Source organism: Pyrus communis, chromosome 8 (assembly GCF_041283825.1).
Source record: "Pyrus communis isolate YQ-2024b chromosome 8, ASM4128382v1, whole genome shotgun sequence".
In the NCBI taxonomy this organism is placed as follows: domain Eukaryota; kingdom Viridiplantae; phylum Streptophyta; class Magnoliopsida; order Rosales; family Rosaceae; genus Pyrus; species Pyrus communis.
The window spans coordinates 19,370,260-19,393,667 of record NC_142572.1 but is presented as its reverse complement, the minus strand read 5'-3'; the positions used below and the strand labels follow the sequence as shown (position 1 = coordinate 19,393,667).

At 38.3% G+C, this 23,408-nt stretch overlaps 5 protein-coding genes across 6 annotated transcripts; 1 reads left to right on the top strand and 4 right to left on the bottom strand.

Moving 5' to 3' along the window:
- Positions 1–235: 235 nt before the first annotated feature.
- On the bottom strand, positions 236–1,487 carry LOC137718140 (17.1 kDa class II heat shock protein-like). Of its 2 annotated transcripts, XM_088698241.1 has the most exons (2): positions 698–1,487; positions 236–640 (listed from the first exon to the last, which is right to left on the bottom strand). In XM_088698241.1, the coding sequence occupies exons 1-2, from the start codon at positions 1,383–1,385 to the stop codon at positions 540–542; spliced, it is 789 nt and encodes a 262-aa protein (XP_088554367.1). In that variant the 5' UTR covers positions 1,386–1,487; the 3' UTR covers positions 236–539. The 2 variants fall into 2 exon arrangements, with proteins under 2 accessions (XP_088554367.1, XP_088554366.1); XM_088698240.1 differs by having other exon boundaries at positions 236–1,485.
- Positions 1,488–3,662: 2,175 nt separating this feature from the next.
- LOC137716827 (17.1 kDa class II heat shock protein-like) lies at positions 3,663–4,970 on the bottom strand. The gene has a single exon (XM_068456197.2). It carries the CDS (start codon positions 4,642–4,644, stop codon positions 3,913–3,915), a length of 732 nt encoding a protein of 243 aa, XP_068312298.2. The 5' UTR covers positions 4,645–4,970; the 3' UTR covers positions 3,663–3,912.
- A 1,267-nt stretch (positions 4,971–6,237) lies between these two features.
- LOC137716709 (17.1 kDa class II heat shock protein) lies at positions 6,238–6,929 on the bottom strand. Its single transcript, XM_068456081.2, has one exon. It carries the CDS (start codon positions 6,857–6,859, stop codon positions 6,377–6,379), a length of 483 nt encoding a protein of 160 aa, XP_068312182.1. The 5' UTR covers positions 6,860–6,929; the 3' UTR covers positions 6,238–6,376.
- A 4,409-nt stretch (positions 6,930–11,338) lies between these two features.
- On the bottom strand, positions 11,339–13,683 carry LOC137717963 (uncharacterized). The gene is made up of 2 exons (XM_068457485.2): positions 12,987–13,683; positions 11,339–12,379 (listed from the first exon to the last, which is right to left on the bottom strand). Exons 1-2 carry the CDS (start codon positions 13,551–13,553, stop codon positions 11,531–11,533), a joined length of 1,416 nt encoding a protein of 471 aa, XP_068313586.2. The 5' UTR covers positions 13,554–13,683; the 3' UTR covers positions 11,339–11,530.
- Positions 13,684–21,126: 7,443 nt separating this feature from the next.
- On the top strand, positions 21,127–23,119 carry LOC137717731 (uncharacterized). Its single transcript, XM_068457194.2, has one exon. The coding sequence runs from the start codon at positions 21,784–21,786 to the stop codon at positions 22,819–22,821; it is 1,038 nt and encodes a 345-aa protein (XP_068313295.2). The 5' UTR covers positions 21,127–21,783; the 3' UTR covers positions 22,822–23,119.
- The last annotated feature ends 289 nt before the right edge of the window (positions 23,120–23,408 follow it).

The window sequence follows — 23,408 nt, the reverse complement described above, 5'->3', positions numbered from 1 at the left end:
GAGCAGATAAAAATAAGTGATTTTGATATCTTAGTAAATAAAATATTGTATTTGAACTATGCGTATCAGTTAAAAACCCACGTCCATTGATTGATGTAATGGTTTTAAACCATTTCAATTGGAAACCCGCCATTTAATTGTTATATTAGTTTCAAATATGTCTCATCCCTTGATAATAATAAATTTAAAATGAAAAAAATTAAACTCTAAATTGGCACACAAAAACAAGTTATTAAGGAGCCTAGTTTAATATTGTAATTTCACGTAATGGTTCTTTACATATCCAAAAAGGAAGAGCACAATATATTAACCTTAATATGTCAAAGACAACACCAACCTTCCTTTCCTTCTTATTCTTTTTTTTTTTTTTTTTTTTTATGAAAGACCAAATTAAAAGAAAAACATACGAAATTACAGCAGACACAGAAAACCAAATACGATGCTTATATGCTTTATGCACATATATACCGCCACCGCTAATCAATAGTTGCCTCACGTAAACTGATCATGCACTGCCAATAGAGCAAGCGGACCTCTGCTTACTTGTCACGCCCTTCAACTTGCCCTTCATACCCACCGGCACCACGCTCCCCACCGCTCTGCCCACCTTGCCTGCCATGTTCCCCACCTTGCTCACCGCCTTGCCTACCACGTTCTTCTTGGCCACCTTCTTCCCAACCTTTGCCTTCCTGGCCACCGCCTTGGCCACCTTGCCCACGGCCCTGCCTACCACCTTCCTCTTGGCCACCTTCTTCCCAACCTTGACCACATTCGCCTCCCGGGCCACCACCTTGCCTGCCATGTTCCCAACCTTGGCCACCGCCCTGCTTGCCACGTTCCTCTTCGCCACCTTCTTCCCAGCCTTGACCACCTTTGCCTCCCTGGCCGCCGCCTTGGTTGCTGCTTATCTGGATCTGAATAGTCTTGGGCTTCTTCTGCTTTGGCGGCGGCTTCTTCGCAACTGTCACAGTCAGCACCCCATCCTGACACTCGGCCGAAATCCTCTCAATATCGGCGTTGTCCGGCAGCACAAACTTCTTGAGATACTTCCCGAGCCTCCTCTCCATCCTCAAGTACTTGATCCCCTGATCCCTCTCCTTCTCTCTCTTCCTCTCCCCGCTCACCAACAGCACGTTGTCCTCCTCAATCTTCACATTAATCATATCCGGCCTCAGCCCTGGAACATCCACCACGAAAACGTAGGCATCTTTAGTCTCCTTCACATCTGCGGGTGTGGCGGCCATGGCCTTCGCCTCGCGGACGTACCGGCGAGAGGGCGCCTGGTAGCTTTGTTGGTTCTGCTCGTCGGAGATGTCGAGCAGGTCGTGCAGGGTCTCCAGCAGGTTGGGGTCGAAACCCAAGTTCCGCAAGCTCATAACCTCCATACTAATGACAACGTAAACGACGCGAGACGACAATCTGTAAATAAATTTGGTGAGCCTTCTGTTAGGGTTTTGGAGAGGTTATATAGAGTTAGGGAAATGTAAAGCGGTGGTGTTTGTGATTACATCGGTAGGTTTTGTCTTGATGCCCCTGCTACGTGGGGTTGAGATGGAGGTTTGGGTAGTCTACGTGGCATGCCTACAAATTACAAACGCATGGGGAGAAGATGTGGCAAGCCTACACCGCTCACGTGGAAATCTATTTTTCTTCATGGAAATCCAAAGTTGAGAGATATATCTGAGTTCCAAAGCTATATAGTTTCAGCTGCTGGCATGTTCTGCGTCATGGAATGTTCTTACCAGTTACCACACGAACCTCAATAAAAAAAATTAAACGTGTGCAGCTCAAAATTTTTCACTTTTTTCATTACGAAAATTAGTCGAGCACTTTACTTGTTAACGAAAAAAATTCTATCACAGTTTTTTTTAATTGAGGAATTCAAGCAAAGCTTTGGAAATTTGGCCACGCTATCTCATATGTTCCATAAATTAAAGAACTGGTCGTTATTTCCAAAAGAACAAAGAGCATAATTAAGGATGCTATCTAATTATTTAAAGCTCATTTAAAAATACTTTTAAAATAATAAAACTCTTATAATATTATATAAATTTCATGATTTTCTCATATTTTATGAGGAATGAATTCCTGTTTTCTCGTTCTTTAATATAAGAATAAAGTAGTATTATTTTCTTTCTTGTCACCCAGCGTCAAGTGCAAGTTATGTTCAGTCAATAACTGATGTCTTTCTGTTAAATGTGCACAAATGTAAATGTACAGTCAGGCCCCGTCCTGCGAGTTTAGGGGTCATGGGCGAGCTTTTGAAGTGAAGCTCTAAAGTTCTTTAGCTTTCGATTTTTTATACATAGATATGTATTTATTTATTTTTAAATAAAAAATAAAAACTCACTAAATACATAAAAAAATTATATTTCCACATTAAATATAATTAAAAATTAATATAAAAATAAATAAATATACAAACATCACTTAAATATTATACGTCTCACATTTTTAGATGCAAATCGTCTTGCATTATATATATGATACCCTGCGGACCTTGGCCCTAACCAATCGGCATTGGTACGTCTATTTTTCACAGGGATTCCCCATCAATTACTGCACTGACAATCCGAACTAACTTAACTTAAAATCATATAAGATGCATCCCGATCCCGAACAGGAGTGGGAACAGACATTCGTATCGGGCGAAGCGCTCCAAGCCGTAGTGGATGAGAGAAACTTACTAAATATTTGCAGTCAAGAGTCAATAATTGAAAGTGAAGAACAATAAAACTTAATTGATGAGTATAATAAATTCAACGCTAAATTATTTCTCTTGTGTTTTTTTCCAACATCCACATCACACTAACAAATCAAATATTAAAATAACCCAATTATTGATAAGCAAACTATAAATTTAAAATTTTTATTACCTTAAAGTACAATATTCAAGACTATGTGATAGTTGATTTAAACATTTGATAGAAATAAAGTGTGTATGAAGTTGAAAAAAAAAAAGATTGCAAAGAGACTTAAATTTTATAATGTTTTATAATATGCATTTGAAAGATGGATTAGGAGTAATTTGAAAAGAAAAAAAAAATTAGTGACTAAAAAGATAGCTTCATATTTCGAACTTAACACCTCAAAAAAATAAAAAAAATAAAAAAACATTTTCATGGATCAATAAATGAATTATGATATTTCTTACTTTTTCTTTATTTATATGTTATTACATACATGATACAAAAAATTTTTAAGGGCCCTTTGAATTATGATATTTCTTACTTTTTCTTTATTTATATGTTACTACATACATGATACAAAAAAAATTTAGGGGGCCCTTGATCTGGGAGCTGACGCTTACATGGATTACCTTCAGAGACGACCCTGAATACAATACTATTCTTAATATCTAATTGTACCAACTCTTTATTGAAAATGAAAGCCACATTATGCATTGGAAGACCCTATCTTAGATAGTACGTACAACTAGATGGCAAGTGTGAGTAGTAATGTTTAATCCAAGCCTCGTCTGATGTTTGGTCCAAACTACCCAAGATATCAACTTCCCAAGCCCCAACTGAACGATCAAATTTCATCTAGTTTGCAAACCCCGCATGAAACAAAATCCGGCTAACTGATTCAAGTTGATGTTCTATAGTGCTTAATATGGTTGTGTTATTTGGGTCTTCTCTGGCGATGCCAATATATGTATATGTTCGAAAGGGAAGATATCTATATATATAAACATGCGATCAGGATCACAGCCAAGCTTCCTTCCGTTCTCTTCTTATTTTTGTGAAAACACAAAAGACAAGAACATAAAAGTTAGACACGACCAAAGAGTACGAAATTACAGACACAGAACGCCAAGGAGAATGATGCACGCATGCATGCACCTTTATTTATTCATACATACATATACGAACGATCTCCACTAGTGAGTAGCGACCTCACATAAACTGATCATGGGACGACGCGACGCGCTGCCCCGGCATTCCCTTGATCTCCTTGCCCACCTTGGCCTCCACCTTGGCGGCCGGCTTGCCATTCTTTACCACCACCTTGGCGTCCGCCTTGTGATTCTTGACCACCAACTTGCCCCCCACCTTGTTCGCTGCCTTGCCCACCATATTTCCCTTGGGCACCACCTTGCCATCCTTGACCACCGCCTTCGACATCTACGCCTCCTTGGCGGCCGCCTTGACCGCTGCTTATTTGGACTTGAATAGCCTTGGGTTTCTTAGGCTCTGGCGGCGGCCTCTTCGCCACAGCGATAGTCAGCACCCCGTCCTGACACTCGGCCGAAATTTTCTCAATATCTGCATTGTCCGGCAGCACAAACTTCTTCAAATACTTCCCGAGCCTCCTCTCCATCCTCAAATACTTGACCCCCTGATCCTTTTCCTTCTCTCTCCTCCTCTCCCCACCCACCACCAGCACGTTGTCGTCTTCAATCTTCACATCAATCATATCCGGCCTCAGCCCGGGCACGTCCACTACGAATACGTAGGCATTTTGAGTCTCCTTCACGTCCGCGGGAGTGGCAGCCATGGCCTTGGCCTCGCGGAGGTACTGCCGCGAAGGGGCGTGGTGGCTCTGCTGATTCTGCTCGTCGGAGGTGTCAAGCAAGTCGTGCAGGGTCTCCAGAAGGTTGTTGGGGTCGAACCCAATATTCTTCAGGCTCATCACCTCCATACTCGTGACAATGATGATAGGATCTCAAACTCTTGAAAAATGATGAACAAACTTAAGTGGAAACTATGAGATGGGATTTTAGTTTGGTTGGTTTGTCTAGGGTTTTGGAGAGCTTTATATAGTATGAGAGAAATAATGAAGCGGTGATACTTCTGAAGAAAATTTGGTGTACGTTTGACAAGTGTGTGTGTGTTTTGCACTTGTTTCGCGAAGGAGGATCGGTTGTTTTTGTCTTTATGGCTGCTACGTGGGAATTCATAGGGGTTTTGGGATCCGCGTGGCAGTTCAGAGGGAGTGGGGAATCCGCGTGGCAGTTCTGTCGGAGCTGACTCCAATTGGCAAGCATACTCCCCTCACGTGAATGCTACTTTTTTTTGCATGTAGCATATTTTTTTATTTATTAAAAGATATCATCTATATTAAAGAAGATAAGGTGAGTTTAACTTTATAATAAGTCAATAATAATATGATTCAAATTCAATTTTAATGAGAATCGAACTTAAAACTTTCCATTTACAAACGAAAAAAATATACCAAGAGACTGTAGAACTAAATAGAGCATATATGCATATTTGAGTTCCAAGGAAATGCAACTTTTTTCTATCCATGTAGGCTTTAAAATCATAAACCTGACACCAAATATCATTTTATACAGTAGAATTTCGACAAATCTTGAGCTAAAAAAAATATTATTTAACGAGATTATTACTTCGAATTGTCGATAAATGAATAAATTATTAATTATATTAATTAAATAATTAAAACTAATTGTTTGTTCTTTCGTTTAGTACAATTAATATTCCTTTGAAGCGTTCGGAAACCACCCGAGTCCTTGTATGGATCCGCCCTATTCTTATTTCTAGGATTTGTCCCATCTTATGAAACACAAGGAAGGGTGGGTTACGGGAGTGGAAACGAAATGATGACGTGGATTGAAGCCATTGGTTCAGTGTAAAAGCAACCCAATCTCACATTGTGTAATTAAACTCAAGGATTAGCTTGCTTGTAATTGCTATCACAGGATATGGCCCAAATGGTCCATCCAAGTCGAAGACGTGTGACACTTAATGAGATGAATTTTCTTCTTTTTCAAAAGAAATTCTTCCTCATGACCAAAAGCAAATACCAATTTACATTTTAACGGATGAATGGGCTGTTTTGCATTCAAATATGAATTTTCGTTATCGTATTTAAATAAATACAAGTAAAATGTAACATAACTCGTATGTTAAAATTTAAATTAAGAACTGATTATAACATAATATCTGTCATTTTTAACTCTCTTTGCATAAACTTGAGCGTGTTACTCATCATTGGAGAGAGACATGAGAATGCTCGAGAACGCTGCTTGATGAAATTCAATATTAAATTATTCGATCATGAATGACATGCGCAATCTAGAGAAACGGCCGTATCTCTTTGATCCCCTTCTTACTAAGGGACATCACAATTGTTAAAATCAACGACAATCATTTTAATTGTTACAGTCAGCGCTCGTCCTACTTTGATTCAAAAGAAAGGCGAAGGGTTTAATTTCGTCCAAGTTTCGTGCATGTATTTCATTTGATGCACTTAAATTTTCAACATCAACTATTAAAGCTAAAGCAAACTTCAATTTTATTCAAACTTCATACGTACACATATAACACCTCATACGTGGACATGATACATGCCTCATATTGTAAAAGAACAAACACCAAATTCAGAGTACAATAACCTCCTATCTTCAACCTCAAGCAACACTGACCTGAATGGTCTTGGCCCTCTTGGGCTCCGGCGGAGGCAACTTCTCCACCCTCACCGTCAGCACGCCATCTTGAGACACCGCCGTGATCGCCTCCAAGTTCGCATTCTCCGGCAGCACAAACTTCCTCATAAACTTCCCAACCCTCCTTTCCATCTTCAAATACTTCACCGCATCCTTGCTTTCCTTCTCTTTCTCCCGCCTCCGCTCCCCGCTCACCACCAAGACGTTGTCGTTCTCCACATGCACTTTAATTTCATTGGCTTTGATTCCAGGCATGTCAACCACGAACGCGTACGCGTTCGGGTACTCCACCACGTCCGCTGGGGTGGCCGCCATCGCCTTCGCGTCTCGGACGTACGCCCGAGAGGGGTTGTTGGCGTTTCGGGACTTTTCGGGCTCTTGATCGGCGAAGTCCAGCATGTCTTCCAATACTCTGAAGAAATTGTTTCCCCCGTTTATCAAATCCATGGTGACGCAAACTGTGTTAGATTGCCGAACGATTTGATTGATTAGTGTGGAAAATAGAGGATTAGAGTGATGTATTTATAGAGTGATTCAACGAAGTAAAGAGAAAAAGTGAGAGAATTCTAGAGGATACAAAGAAAAGGAGCAGTGTTTGATCTGCTTCCTGTTCTGTCCAGATTGGCCAAGAATGTTCTACACAAGTATGATAAAAGGCTTTTTTTTTTTCTTTTTTTTTTTTCAAAAAAATTAATAAAAATTACCTCAAAACTTTATATTTTAATAAAAAAATTATCTAATAATTTTACTTAATTATAAGGACAAAAGGAAAAAAAACATAACATATAAACATGTGCACCCAGCGCGTTAAGTTTCATAAACAGTGTAGTAAGTTTTATAAACAGTATATACCATTAACTTTCTTAAATAGAGTAATATCGTTAAGTTTCATAAACAGTATAGTAAATTTTATAAACAGTATAGTACCGTTAAATTTCATAAATAGTACAGTACCGTTAAGTTTCATAAACAGTATGTGTAAAAATGGAGGGTCCCGCGTGTCTGTTTTTTTAATATTAAAATTATGTATTTTTTTCATTAAAATTATTTTGTCCTTTTTTATAAAAATTTAACGGGTTTTTATTAAAATTTAAGTCTTTTTATTAAATAAAGTTATAGCATAAGTTTTTGTTAAATAAATTTAGCCCAAACACTTTTCATGAAAGTCGATATTTGTTACATAAAGAAGCACTTTTTGCCGTAAGCGTTTTTATTAAATTTTACAAAATAATATAATAACTCGTTTGGTGTTTAATTCAAATTCAGCTTTATAAACTAAATAATAGTTTGGGAAATTTTATTTGAACTCATATTTCTACACCCAATTTAAATTTTAAATGTGAAGTGTCTTTTTTATCCTATTGTATAATTACCATAAAGTACAAGAAAAAATTAAAAATAAACCTAAAATGTATCAATAAACTCACTCCTAATAATCAAACCATTACTATCACGCAATCTTTATCTTGCGTTATATTCTTGCTAAAATCCTAAGATGCTCTCATAGAGAATAAGCTCTTTTTGACAAATGGATATTGATTTTGAAGTTTTTGATCCTCCAACTAAGGTATGAATTGATTTATGAGTTTTTATTTTATGAACTCAAAAAAAAAAATTCGATGTGCCATCATTGGCGCATCTCAAGATATTATTTTTCTGCAGCTATGTAAGTCTTAAGCAGATGGACTCTTATTCCTCAAACAATTATTTCAATCTGTTGACCCTAAAACTACTAAGCCTACGTGGCGCACAGGCCAAATAACTAATGAGCTAACTACTTCCTTCGATTGATGTGGGCGTGCCAACTCGTCGGCCGAGCTCAGCGGAGGAGTAAAATGTGTTGATGTTGCGTTGAGCGTGCTACTGACTTCTTGATCTTGCAACTGCGACAGAGGAAGGAAGATGTCTTGGCCTTTGGGTTCTGGAGCCTGAAGACAAGGCTGCTAGTTCTGCGAAGTTCACGGATCGTCGGTGCCAGGTTCGATTACGGTGATTATATTCGTAAGAGTATAAGCACGCCGAACCGGTACCAAGCTATATGAACACAAGTACTCAAAAGAGATGTATGTCTTGATAGTGAATGTGGTTCGGCCGTCAGAATGCCGAATTCTAAAACTTACTTGTGAGTATCTAATCATAAAACAACTAGGCGTTCAACGTGCCAAGCCCAGTAATCTGTAACACCTCACTTCGCCAAGAAGGCTAATGAGATGACCTCTACCAATAAGGATTTGAAAACCCTTCTCGAATGAGACTTGGATAGGTAATCAGACGGCCTTGACGCAGTGTTGTTTATCTGAATTGAAATTGAGATACTGATGCAAGTTCTTCCCTTCTGAATCAGACAGATTCATATCTGAAAGAGGTTGACAATAAGTTCTTTCAAAATTGACTATCCTGAAAGTGCTCTGCGGTCGGCTGATTCTACGGCAACGGTGTTGTTTATCCAAACTGAAGGTGTCACCGGTTGCCTTCATAATGTTGTTTATCTAAACTGAAGATGTGTTGGCGAAAAAGAAAATAAAAATCTCAAGGTGTTTGAGAGGTTTCGTGTGGAGCAAGCGTTTGTACATGGCAGTTTGTGTGTTAAATTGGAGGGGCTTAGAATGATGCACCCCCTTCTTATTTATAGCAGCCAATCTCGTCATGGCCGAACCAGAACTATACTCGGATTAGGATTCTTTATCCTAATCTAACCAAGTCTCGGCCAATTCTTCCTTCATTAGAGCTTTGAACCAAACTCTTTATCCTGCTACATTCACTTCTCAAATCTTAGCATCCTTATCCCATTGAGACTCCTTGTTATGCTAGGATTCGACTTTCCCATCAACCCGTCTCATACTAGGACTCGGCCGATCTTAAACGAGCAGCCCATAATAACTAGAATTCGCGATGATTCTAGAATCATACTGCCGGGCCGAGAACAACTCCTAACTCGGCCCACACCAATATTTTAGGCCCAAACACAATCCCTCAAATATGGATTAGCTTACAAAGGGCCTGAAGCATTACAAGATAGCTTATATTGTTTGTTGCAGAGAAAGTTTACCTGAACATTTTCCACACCCCTTTGACCTCACCTAGATTAGAAGTGCAGGCATGGAGGCTAATAAAAAAATGGTACGGCTTGCGTTGCTTCAGGGTTTCATCATTTCTTCCGACATTTTGAGGGGTTGCTCTGCCTTGTTACCATATGTTGACCAACTGCATTTTTCTATGTCTTGTGTTTCCATTTCCTCCAGGACTCTTTTTTCTCCTTCAAAATCATCTAAGGCCAAGTAGCTCAGCGTCCATATATTATAAGTAAACACGCTAAATATGAAAGAGAATGAGAGAACTTAAACTAATGACTACACGCCCCTCCAAATGGTATTGCACTCTCAGTGCCTAACAGAGAAGAGATGTTTGGTCTCTTGCACAAATTGACAGCACCTAGTACAAATGAACAAGAATTTTCTCATATTCTCACCAATTCCTTTGATTTCGATTTATATTTCTATTAAATCATGAAGAATTTGAAAGGAAATACAACAAACTTGATGGAAGGAGAGAAAGTCAAAGAAGAAAATGTATGCTTTGATTTTGATTTTTATCTTTTGAAAATGTGTGTAAAGATACATTTTTTAATTGGGTTTGTGAGGGTAATTTATGTAGTAAATTTGGGTTTAAAAAATATTGATAGTTTAGTTAAAAATAATATAGGTGTAGAAAATAAGCTTGTTGTACGAGTTTAAATAAAATTTCCCTAATAGTTTTTAAGCGTTATATGAAGAATTTTTATTTGATATGTTTTTCTCAATAACACAACTTGAAACTAAATAGTCTGTCTGACGAAAAAAAAAAAAAAACTAAATATTATGTTTCCTTTTTAACAAAAATAAAAATTAAAAAGCCTTCCGTCCTGAAAACAGAAAAAGTGAGAATTTACTGTTAAAAAAAAAAAAAAAAAAAGAATCTCCACGGTGAGCACTGTTCAATTTCCTTCCGCTGGATTTCACCCAGATTCATTCGATTTCGCCGACATTCGATTCCTGCGCTGCTGTTATAGTCATGAACGAATTTTTTGAGTATTTGATATAGATCTGGGTTTTTTCCTTGCCTTTGAATATTTGATATAGATTAAGTTTGAAGTTCGTGTACCAAACAAATTTTTTGAGTATTGTAGTCAGAAACTATGTTCGTGGAAAAAAAAAAAAAAAAAAACCCTTTTCGAAGTCCAATTTTCTAAATAACCAAGCAGGCCCTAAATATTTATTAAAACTCCATGTGAGGCACATAAAACAACTCTGTTTCTGTATAGTACAAGTTCAAGCGCATTTCTTCACGGCTCTGGATCTCTTTCTTCAAAGTAACCAAATCAAGTGATCAGGGCTCTTGAAATTTAATTCAATGGCTAAAAACAAAGAAGTTAGTAAAAACTTTTAAAAGTTATAATAATTTTTAGCCGTTGGATCAAATTTCAAGAACTCGGATCACTTGATTTGATGGCTTTAGAGAGAGGGAAGTTAACAACATTGCAATGTTTGAGAATTGAAGGGAAAATCAAGAAGAAATGATTAACAGAAGGATGAACACATAGATATTAGAGAGAGAGTTTAGAGAGAGAAATAGGATTTGTATTAACTAACCAAATGAAGATTACACACTGTTTTTATAAGAGAATCTTAACTACTTTAATCAAATACTAACAACCTTACTAACTATATTTCTAACTGTCTTGCACTTGTACCCTTAATAAGAGATCCGATTCTTCACAATCTTTGTATTCACTCCTCCGACTCAAAAACAGTTTAAAGTTTAACCATAAAATTAAAGCGCTTTTAGTTGTCAGAGAACTATTTTAACATTCCTAAAGCAGTCCCAAAGTTTTACAAATCTCCCAACATGTGCACGTATTTTCCAATAATAAAGTTAAGACTCATAATATAACAACTTTGTTGTTTCTTTATATTAGAACATCTGAATTAACAACACGATTTATAACAATAACCAGTTTTCTTCTAACTTGTTTCCTCATGTAAAATGAAACAAAGAACATGCTTACTTTGGAAACAATATACACCCCCACTGCTACAAGAAGATCAGCAACTCAAAAGTTCAGCAGTATAATCTTCGTATTCAAATTTCGTCGTTGTCATCGTAGTCTACGTAGAGCGAATCATCTGTTTCTTTCTCCTCCATGTATCCGTACTTTCTAAGAAGCCAGATGATCAGCCGGATCACGTTACCAATGAACACAAGCCCCATCAACGCCAGCCATATCAGCACAGAAATTTGAGTCACATAATACAGATAGCTGCCCTGGTTCCTGTCCGGTGTCATGAAGATTAATCCAATAAAATAAGTACCCGATAGTGCCGTTATTGCAATCCACATGATCACCATCTGAAACCACATCCATCTCTTCCGCCTCATAGGCAATCCGCTCACGAGCAGTAGAATTATGCTCAATGATGCAAGGAAAGCAATCGTGTTGAAGATCATGAACTGTCCGTATTGAACTGGCTCTGTAATTGCCATCACTGACTGCCCGGCGTCGTGTGGACGCTCCACAGCGGTGCCATTGGAGTATACCAAGTAGTCATCCTGCCATACACCGCCTGGAGGGGATAATGCAGCTTGAAATGCCACTGTCGCAATTAGGGAAGACACAACCATTAACGAGCTTCGTTTCCTTCCCAACCAATCAATGTCCTTCTTCTTAACTATTTCCTTTACACTCATTTTCTTCGACATTTGCGGGTGCATTGAGATCGAGTTGGATACTCGAACTGAATCCATTTCCGGCTCAAATGCAACAGATTGTGCCCTGTTCGTTCTTGGAGCTGCAGCTTTCTGAAGGGACTGTTTGATTTCCAAGTCTCTTAAATCTCTTGTGCTATGAGATAAGACGTCTAATGCGGTGAAACCAATCGCATTTTGGGCATTTACATCTATCTTTGTATTAGCCAGCAAATACTTTATAACCTGCACAAAATTCCCACACTTTCCTTTAGATAAAAAATTCCAATACAGACAACAAGGCTCCCCACTTTGCGAGGATATGCAACTTTACCCTTACTTGAAAAGAGGCTGCTTTCACGACTCAAACCCGTGGACGAAACCGTGGCCTTCGGTCACAAAAGAGCAACCTTAATCAATAATGTACTACTATATCGTTCTATCAGTCCAGCGACCGAAGAAATTTTATGGAGTTCAATCGACAAAATGTGGACAACAATTTATTTGCATGGCTGTGGTATCTCAATCTAATCACGCACTGCAAAGACAACTTTGCATGGATGGATTCGGATGCAACGGTAGCATCCCAATTCAGTCACGCATTGCCAAACACATAACACTACGTGATTAGCTTGAAATACCACCATCGTAGCATTCCAGGTACATGGAAGTTCTTCTCTACAATGTGACCTAGTTAAATGGAATTGAAGCTTTTTCTTCACTATGCAACATTCATAGAATTATTGAATATTAAAAGTTGTCTTGTTTCAGATAAAAGCCTAATTATTCCCACTAATTAACTAATTTTGATGTCAAAAGACTAAACTTTTCCTAAAAATTAAGGAAACATTACCTCTAATTGTTTCTTGGCCACAGCAACATGTAAGACTGTGTTACCATCGCCATCCCTCCAATTCACAAACTCATCATCTCTCCCTATACAGTCCATCAAAAACTTCAACACCTCCAGCCTGTGATGCTTCACACACAAGTGCAACCCACCCTCGCCTCCGTGAGTCAAAACCCGAGTCGCCGCCGGTCTGACTCGGGCCAACTCGGCCACAACCGCAGCTCGCCCCTTGATCACACCCAGATGCAGGGGAGTGAACCCATCGCGATCCAGCACCAAACCCAGATCTGGGTTGACCCGCACCAGATTTTTCACTATCTCCACTGACCCTTTTGCAGCCGCCAGGTGAAGAGGCGAAGAGCCGCGGGAGTCCAGCTCGGCGGCGAGTTCGGGGTTCCGACTCAGTAGTTCTTTGGCGAAAGCAGAGTGGCCCAGAAGCGAGGCTACGTGTAAGGGCGTGTCGGAGAGAGATGGGGCTGTCCTATTGAGGATTTGAGGGTCTTCACTGAGTAGTTCGAGAAGCGCGTCGACGGATCCGCGCACGGCGGCTCGATGGAGCTCTTTCTCCATGACTTTCTCTCTGTTGCTGCTTCTTCTCTCGAGTCCAGTAAATTGAGCAGCCTCATTTTTTTCTCTGTATTGCTTTGCGTGCGAAAGAGAAAACGGATACGGAGACGGAGACGACCCGAAGTTGACGGATGCCGTTAGTTTGGCGATGCCCAAAGAGGGGAGGTCAATTTGCTCAATAGCCAGAAAAAGGTTACCGTCAAGTTTTTTTTTATCAATACATCCACACATAAAGTGGGAAATTTGGAAATATAACCAAAATTTAGATCTGAGGTAGAATTATAATCAACATTTTAATTTTATAATAATTATAACTAAAAGTTGATTTAAAAGTACTAATATATCCTTAATGTTATTGTTTCTCACAACAACCAAAACCCAACTTATAATATTGCAGATTTGAATATAGATGGAGATTTGAGGGGTGTATTCAATTGAGAATTTGAAAGACTTTAATAGATTTTTATGGAGTTTAATTAATTTGTAGAGATTTCATATAAAATTTTGATTCAATTCCTTCGAAATCTCATTGGGAGAGGTGAGATTTGTGAATACTTAAAATACACTATGAAATCTCTCTAATTCCTCAACTTTCTCAAATTCTTTAAAATTAATTTATAATTGAATACATATGGAATGTTATAAACTTCTTTAAAATCCTAATTGAATATACCCGGATTTATAAGGATTTTAATAAACTATCTTAAAATTCTAATTGAATATACCTTGAATTTCAGAGAATCACTTAAAATCCTGATTGAATACCCCTAAATCCATTAAAAGAATTAAAATCCCTCAAAATTCCAATTGAATACACCCCCCTTAAACTACCTTGAGATGTCTATGATCCTTAACTATACCTTTAAATATCTGCAACCTTTAAACCAGAATGAAAGAATGAATTAAAACAGCTTCCATGGAAAACATAAAACATCAGAGAACTTGGAATGTGAAAATATAGAGAAAAGGGGGAGTAAAGTACCATTGATTTTGTGAAAATGAGAGCTTTGAAAGCGTAGCCTTTCTGGAAAATGAGTAAAACATAAATTAAGACCAAATAAATATACCACGGAAAATCCTCCAGGGGCCAAGTGTGAAGTAAAACATTTTTTTTCGAGCATAACTCTCAAAGTGATGAGGAGGGAAATCGTCCTCCACCCGTAGTCTTTGCCTCCCTGCTACTTATGGAGTCGAATTTTCCAAAATCTCTAATTCTTGCAAAGGCATAGAAAGGATAAGACAAAAATGTTGCTGATTTTGCTTTTTGATTCATGCTTTCATTGTGCAGAAATTCGGAAGGTTGCATGAAGCAGTTCAAAAGTTGCAGAGAATAATGAAAACTAAAAAGCGATAGAGATTGTTTAAAGGTTGTCTTTTGGTTGTTGTGAGAAACTCTAGTATTTAGGGTATATTAGTACTTTTACGTCAAATTTTGGTTATAATTATCATAAAATAAAAAACAGTGGTTATAACTCTATATAAGGTCTAAAGTTTGGTTATTTTTCCAAATTTCTCAAGTGTGAAATTGAAGGAGAGAAGAAAAGAACGAGAGAGAACGTAAGAGTGGGAGAGAGGGAGGGAGGGAAAGAGTTTATTTTTCATTTTAAAAAGTAAAGATGTTAAAATCACTTGTGACATCCCACATCGCTCAGGGGAGTGATCCTTATATGTATATTCTCATCCCTACCTAGCACGAGGCATTTTGGGAGCTCACTGGCTTCGGGTTCCATGAGAACTCCGAAGTTAAGCGAGTAGCGCGCAAGAGCATTCTCAAGATTTGTGACCCATCGGGAAGTTCTCGTGTGAGTTCCCAGAAACAAAACCGTGAGGGCGTGGTCGAGACCCAAAGCGGACAATATCGTGCTACGGTGGTGGAGCGGGCCCGTGAAGTGGTCCTCCCGGGCCGGGATGTGACAATATGGTATCAAAGCCTAACCCTGGCCATGGTGTGCCGACCCAGGGGAGTGATCCTTATATGTATATTCCCATCCCTACCTAGCACGAGGCCTTTTGGGAGCTCACTGGCTTCGGGTTCCATGAGAACTCCGAAGTTAAGCGAGTAGCGCGCGAGAGCATAAGTGAGATTTAAATAAAAAAAAAGTAAAATTTTGTTTTGTGAAGTTATGTTATTGCCTTAACTTTTTAGTTGTAATAGAAGACCAAATAGTCTTTTCATGCTCTTTTAGTTGACAAATAGAGTTTTATTAATATGTAGTTTAAATTTGATAATATATTCTAAATAATATTGGGTAAAGTACAAAAAATTACCTCAACTATTGGTGTCACGACACTTTCATACCTCATCTTTTAAAATTGACAATGTCATACCTCATCTTAAGAATTTGTGTCAATGTTATACCTTCCGTTAGCTTGGCCGTTTATTTCTCAGTTAAATGCTGACGTGGCTTGATCCGAGACCCATTTTTTATTAAAAAAAATATTTAATATTATTTAAATATTAAAATAATAAAGAAAAGTTATTAAAAATAAAAATAAATAAATAAACCAACATCACAACATCAGTTCATCCCCTTCCCCCCTTCTCTCTCTTCTCCCCATCTTCATCTTCTTCCCCTTTCTGCAACTGCAACCCAGAAAAAAAGAAGAGGAAAAAAAAAAAAAACCAATTTGTTTTCCCTGCTCCCCACCCCCTCTTCTCCCTGCACCCACTCTCCACACCCACCCTCTGCACCCAACCTCGCATCCATTACCTGCAATCCAAAAAAAAAAAAAAAAAAACCCAGATCCGTTGAGGTGGAATCAGAAAACCTTCGCCAGGGCGATTTCAAAGGTTGAGAACATGCGTGTGGAGGGAAAAGGGTGGGTGCGGGGGTACAGACGAACTGGGTTTTTTTTTTTTTTTTTTTTTTCTTCTGTCTTCTTCTTCTTGTTTTTCTTTTGCAGGGTGGGTGGGGGGGGGTGGACGAACTGAGTTTTCCCTTTCTTTCTTTTTTTTCTTCTTCTTCTTCCTCTTCTTCTTTCTTCCTTCTTCTTCTTCTTCTTCTTCTTCTTCTTCTTCTTCTTCTTCTTCTTCTTCCTGAGGGGGGGATGGATGAACTGGGTTTTTTTTTTTTTTTCCTTCTCTCGTCTTCTTCTTCATGTTTTTCTTTTGCTGGGTGGGTGGGTATGTTGTTTTTTGTGGGGGGATGGATGAACTGGGTTTTTTTTTTTTCCTTCTCTCGTCTTCTTCTTCATGTTTTTCTTTTGCAGGGTGGGTGGGTATGTTGTTTTTTTGTGGGGGGAGGGGGGGAAGGAGGATGAGTTTCCCATTTTTTTCCTTCTTCTTCTTCTTCCTCCTTCGGGTTAGGTTGGGGTTGTTTTTTTTTTTTTTTTTTTTTTTCTTCTTCTTCTTCTTCCTCCTCTTTCTTTATGGGTTGCAGGAGGTTGGGTTTGTGGTGGGGGGACGAACTGGGTTTGGATTGGGGTTTTTTTTTTTTTTTTCTCTTCTTCTTCTTCCTCTTCTTCTTCCTCCTTCTTCTTTTTGGGGTTGCAGGAAGATGGGGGAAGAGAGAGAGGAGGGAGGGACGAAAGGGAGGTTTATTTTTTATTTTTTTTATGTACTTTTTTTAATTATTTTAATATTTAAATAATATTAAATGATTTTTTTTGTTTTTAATAAATTTTTATTAATTTTTTAATAAAAAATGGTCTCGGATCAAGCCACGTCAGTATTTAACTGAGAAATAAACGGCCAAGTTAACGGAAGATATAACATTGACACAAATTCTAAAGATGAGGTATGACATTGTCAATTTTAAATGATAAGGTATGAAAGTGTCGTGACACTAATAGTTGAGGTAGTTTTTTGTACTTTACCCAATAATATTTATTATGTGTCTATTAATTTTTAGATTAATATGTAGGAAAAATTACACATAGAGTATACTTTTAATACTTAATTATATATTGAGACAACATTTTTTAAACATCTCAATGAGAAACAAAAGTTAATGCATATGGAAAATGACATCATTGACTCTTTATTTTTAGAATGTAAGTTACGAAAATATCCTTTATATTAAAATTCAGAATGTGAGTTTTTCGCTCAGCTTCCACCATTCCTCGAACTAGATCCAAAATGGCAGACCGAGCCCCCGAGAGGCAATCAAATCCCCAAGGAAAAAGATATGGATATTCTTAAATATAGTCCAAATTTGTCTCACTTGGTGGCTGGCTTTATGAAGCAAATATAAACACAAGGTGAATAGGAAGCCACATTGAAATTGTTATTGACTACAACTTCTTTCCAGAAGTATCGTTATTTCTTCATGCTCGTTCCAAGTTCGAAGTACCATTTGTACAAATAAGAATCCCCTTTGTTACATGATTTCAATGTGACTTCCTATTCAATTGCCAAAATTGGTTAAATCCGAATCGGCCACCAAACTCTACTCTTTCTCTCTCTTTCTACGATTCAAACATTTCAACTTCACTGCAACTCAATCCATGTCGTCAATCTTCAATCACAAATTCACAACCCAAATCTCGAAGGTACCTTCTCAAATTTCAGTTCATTTATAGGGTTTTAATTCCAATTGATTTAAGGATTAAGATTCACCATCCAATTTTTAAATTTTCTTTCAGATTTTGTGATTGGAGTTAAAATTCGAGGCTCATAGCACAGATAAAGCCCCATACACTGCTAATTCAGAGCAAGAAGAAGGGGCCAACTCGAATCAGTACCATATATGCAATTTAATTATTGCTCTAGTCGCCTTGTCATTATTCGCTACTTATATTGGTCCAGAAAGCAACATTTCAACTGGTATTTTCAAAATGTAACATTCGAACTAGTAATGTCAAAAGTTTCACTTTATTTCTAGATACAAGCAAAGGCACTCGAACATTTCGGCTCACGTTCACCTTGCTTTCGTGTGAAAGAGGAAAATTATGTTAGTATTAGCCGAAGACGGATTGAATTGATTCTACAAAAATAGTCAATGACAGGTTGAACTAATTCTGCAAAAATGGTCGATGACGAGTTGAATTGATTATGTAAAAGTGGTCGAGGACGAATTGAACTGATTCTGCAAAAATGGTCCTTGTCGGGTTGAATTGATTTTGCAAAAATGGTTGAAGACTAGTTAAACTTTGAATCGATTCTACAAAAATGGTCGACGACAGGTTGAACTGATTCTGCAAAAATAGTAAAAAACAAGTTGAACTTACTCTGCAAAAATAGCCGACAACAAATTGAACTGATTCTGGAAAAATGGTCAGACGGGTTGAATTGATTCTGCGAAAATGGTTGAAGACTAGTTGAACTGATTCTGCAAATGGTCGAGGACGAGTTGAACTGATTCTGCAAAAATGGTTAACAACAGGTTGAATTGATTCAGCAAAAATGGTCGATGAAGGTTGAACTGATTCTGCAAAAATGGTCGAAGATGGGTTGGAATTGATTCCGAAAAAATGGTCAAAGAGGGTTGAACTGATTGAGGATGAATTGAACTAATTCTACAAAAATGAAGACGAGTTGAATTGATTATGCAAAAATAGTTGAAGATGAGTTGAGCTTTTGGCACATATTAATTTTATTAAAGTTGTGAGGGCCGAGTTTTATTAATAGCCTAAAACCTTAGGGGTATGGCCGATAATTTAAAACATTGTTTCCATGTTTTTGGGTTGGGATTTAGTTGTTTTTATGTTTTTGTCTCTCTTTGACATGTTTAAAAACTAGTAAAGTTCCTTAAAATATAATAAAAGTTTTTTTTCTCTATATATAAAGCTCCCTAATATGTAATAGGTAATTAATTAAAATCTTTTTGTAAATCATATTTCATTAATCTTTAATTCTCATTCCATTATTATTTGATTGATATTTTTTTTTTGTTGGTGTTGAATGTTTTAGGCTATAATCTTGCACAAAACGGATTTATGGTCACAATATGTTTTATAGCTTGACATTGTATTTTTGTTGAGAAATGCTAAGGAGACTTTGTTAAAGTTGGACTTCTTCATGAACTCTCTGCCACTTCATGTTTTTGGCACAATTCTTATGCGTGGTAACATTATAAAACATTGTGCCAAAAAAAATGAGTTGGGAGAGAGTCTATAGAAAGTCTCACTTTTAAGTAGGGCTGGTTTGGTATGGGATACCGAACCGAAAATGGCATACCAAATCCCAAACTGAAAATTTTCAGGACAAGAATCCGACGATCGATCAGGAACTGAAACTTCAGGATTCCTAAAACCAAACTTGCATCAAAATCCAAATCATCTAGATTGAAATTGAAATCATTTGAACCTACATTAAAAACCCAAATTGAAATAAGAGAGAGTGACAGTGAATCGATGGTCGAGCGAGAGACAGAGTGAAGAGATAGTCAAATGGACTCGCGTCCTCCTTCTGACCCAAGCCCCCAATGTGAAACCCTAAGCCCCAATTTGAAACCTTAACCTTAATTCGAAACCCCACACACACAGAGACTAGAGAGAATCGGTGATGGGGGATGAAGCTGTGAGGTGTGCTGGTCGCTGGATTGGAGAGAGTTCGTCGGAGTCAGATTGTGATAGGGTAGGTGGCTGCTGAGCTTCGAATTCTAGAAGGAGAGACAGAGAGACAAAGAGAGTCTGAGACTGAGTGAACTTAATGCTTTAAGGTTTGAGTCATTCAAACGAAGCCAAACTCTTGGTGAGGATTGATAATGTTATCACCTGAGATGCTGTTATTCCTAGAAAGTGTTTTTCAGTGAGGGATGAGAAGTCAAGAGAGAGATCAGGGAGGTCATTCAAGAAAGAGAGAGAGGTGAGTCACTTGTATGATGTGGCCGGATTCGAAGATGGCAAATAAAGAGGAGGAGAAAGATTGAGAGAAATCGGTGAGGATAAGAGAACAGGGAGAGGTGAGGTCGAGAGAGAGTGACTGAGTGAGGGTTTTATGGTGAGGTCAAGAGAGAGTGACTGAGTGAGGGTTTTATTTGAATTCAACGGTTAAGATTAAATCTCAACCAAATCCGATGGTTGTTACAATTCCAAATATATATTTAAAATGAAGTAATATATATATATATATATATATATATTTATTTATTTATTTCGGTTCGGTTCAGGATTACCAAACGAATGAAAAAGTGAGATCGATTCCCGTACCAAAATTTCAGCATCAATTCGGCATTGGGTACTGAAATTTTGGGGATTTTCAGTTTGGGATTCTTTTTTTGTTCGATTTTGGGATTTTTTCGGTTTGGTTTGGAATTTTCGGTATTTTTTTCCAACTTTACTTGTAAGAGAATCTCCTTAACAGTTCTCTTGTATTGTTAGATCATGAAACTTAAATAACGGTAAACTTGTTTTATACAAGTTGCTCTCTAATACAAGACGAAAACTCCAAACCTACCATTGATACACGAAAAAGAACTCAACGTGTGATCAAATGACTGTAGCACCGTGACCACCACAAGCCAACATATATCAGTCCACAGTCCCACAGTTGAACCCATAATTGCATGGATCACGGTCAATCAGATCCAACCTTAACCCGGTTAATACATTGGAAAGACCTCGAGGTGATAACTGACACGTGTCCGCTTTGTGGATCCGAAAAACCCTCGCTACACTCCATAAATCTTGTCCTCTCTGTCTCACCACCTTCCAAGTTCAAGCCTCTCTCTTTCACTCTTTCTCTCTCCTCAATCCTTTCGCTCAATCCACTTCGCTTTCTGTGTTTACTCCTCACTCTCTCTCTAGATATTTGCAGCTGGGATTCCATCAATCTCCACCGTCGATTTTGCAGAGATGGAGTTCTGAAGACGATGATGATGAGCCCTCATGATCTTCTTCCTCTGCTGGTAAGAACCATCAATACTGATTGGGGTTTTTACATGAAGAAATGTTCGACCCATTTATGGCGATCCACATGCGTTCCCTAATCCGGTTGCGCAAGAGGAAAAAGAACCCTAAAAATCCTACAAAATCCACATCTCAATTAATCTCCTAGCTCTCAAATCACACCTTAAAAGTTCTTCTTTTTCTGAGTAACAGGTCATTTCTTAGTAATCGTTCGTTTTGTAAAGTTCCCAGATTGTATTTTTACTTCATTTCAAAATCTAAAGTACTTTTTTTTTGTTTGCTGATTATTATCGGGTTTGTGTGTTTGCTGAGCTCGGAACTAGCTAGTAGTGCTCGAAATTTTGTTGAAATCTTTAGGTGGTAGGGAGGATTTGGAAAATTTATAGGTGGGGAAGAGTGGTTTGTATTCTGGATCTTGAATCGGGTTTTAAAGGTGGCGAAGATGAGCTTGAGCGCGGCCGAGGACGATTCGGCTTCGGAAATTCACATCCCGGCTGATATAGATTGGCATATGCTTGACAAGTCCAAGTTTTTCTTTCTGGGTGCTGCTTTGTTTTCTGGTGTTTCAGGTGCTTTGTATCCAATTGTAGTGTTAAAAACCCGCCAACAAGTTTCACCCACTCAGATTTCTTGCTTGAAGATGTCTTGTGCAATCATGCGCTACGAAGGTCCTAAAGGGTTTTACAGAGGTTTTGGGACCTCTCTGATGGGAACAATTCCGGCTCGAGCGCTTTACATGACGGCGCTTGAAGTCACCAAGAGCAATGTTGGAACTGTGACGGTTAGATTAGGATTTTCGGATACTACAGCAATGGCGATAGCGAATGCAGCTGCAGGGTTGAGCTCAGCCATGGCGGCCCAATTTGTTTGGACCCCGATCGATGTTGTGAGCCAGAGGCTCATGGTTCAGGGCTGCACCAGCAGCACCAAACACATCCTCCCCAATGTGAGTTCTTATAGGTATAGAAATGGCCTTGATGCTTTTACGAAAATTGTTCATGCCGATGGATTGAGAGGATTGTACAGGGGATTTGGGATTTCGTCACTGACTTATGCTCCTTCAAATGCGGTTTGGTGGGCTTCTTACTCTGTTGCACACAGACTCATTTGGAGTAGTTTTGGTGGCTATATGTGTAAGAAAGATGAGAGTGGCTCAGGCAATGGGTCTAATTTGCGGCCCGATTGCAAGGCAATGCTGGCAGTGCAGGCGTTGAGTGCAGGCATGGCAAGTGGGGTTTCTGCTCTGATTACCATGCCGCTGGATACCGTCAAGACGCGGTTGCAAGTTCTGGATGCGGAAGAAAACGGGCATAGAAGACCGCTGACAATAATGCAGACGGTTAGAAATCTGGTGAGGGAAGGAGGGTTTGCTGCTTGTTACAGAGGGCTAGGTCCTAGGTGGGCTTCAATGGCAATGTCTTCCACAACCATGGTTACTACCTATGAGTTTCTCAAAAGAATGTCTACCAAGAATCAATAGAGCTGCGCAGAAAGAAGTGGTTTTTATTTCCATGCACATTTCAAATCCTTCTTGCCTGGATTTGGCTATAACGGCATACCTATTGCCATATTGATCATGTAAATTTGTACATAGTCTAGTAGTTTTCTTTCATTTGATTTGCCCCTTTGTGCAAGAATTTCCGTTCCGTTTTGATGGAATGACATTAGTAGAGTGGTAACACCGTATGTCATATCGTTGGCCCGAATTTAATGAAGACGATGAACAAGTGAACGGGAAAGAAGTGGAGTTTTTATTTATGATAAAGCCAAGTTTTGGATTTTATGCTTGCAATTATCTATTGGTATCTCTTTGTCATGTTGCTGGACGGAAAATGTTGATGTAAGAAACTTTTGAAACTATTTTTTTTTTTTTCCCTTTTTTTTTTTCATTGATAAGAAGAGGGTTGTAAACTTTTACAATACTTCAAAGGGAGGAGTTTCAAATCCTGAACGTATAGGTGGAAACTTAACAGCTTATCCATTAAAATATTAGAACACGTACTTTAAAACTGCCTTAATATTGTGGGAAGCCCACTATCCAGAAATAACAAATGTTAGTCAGAAACC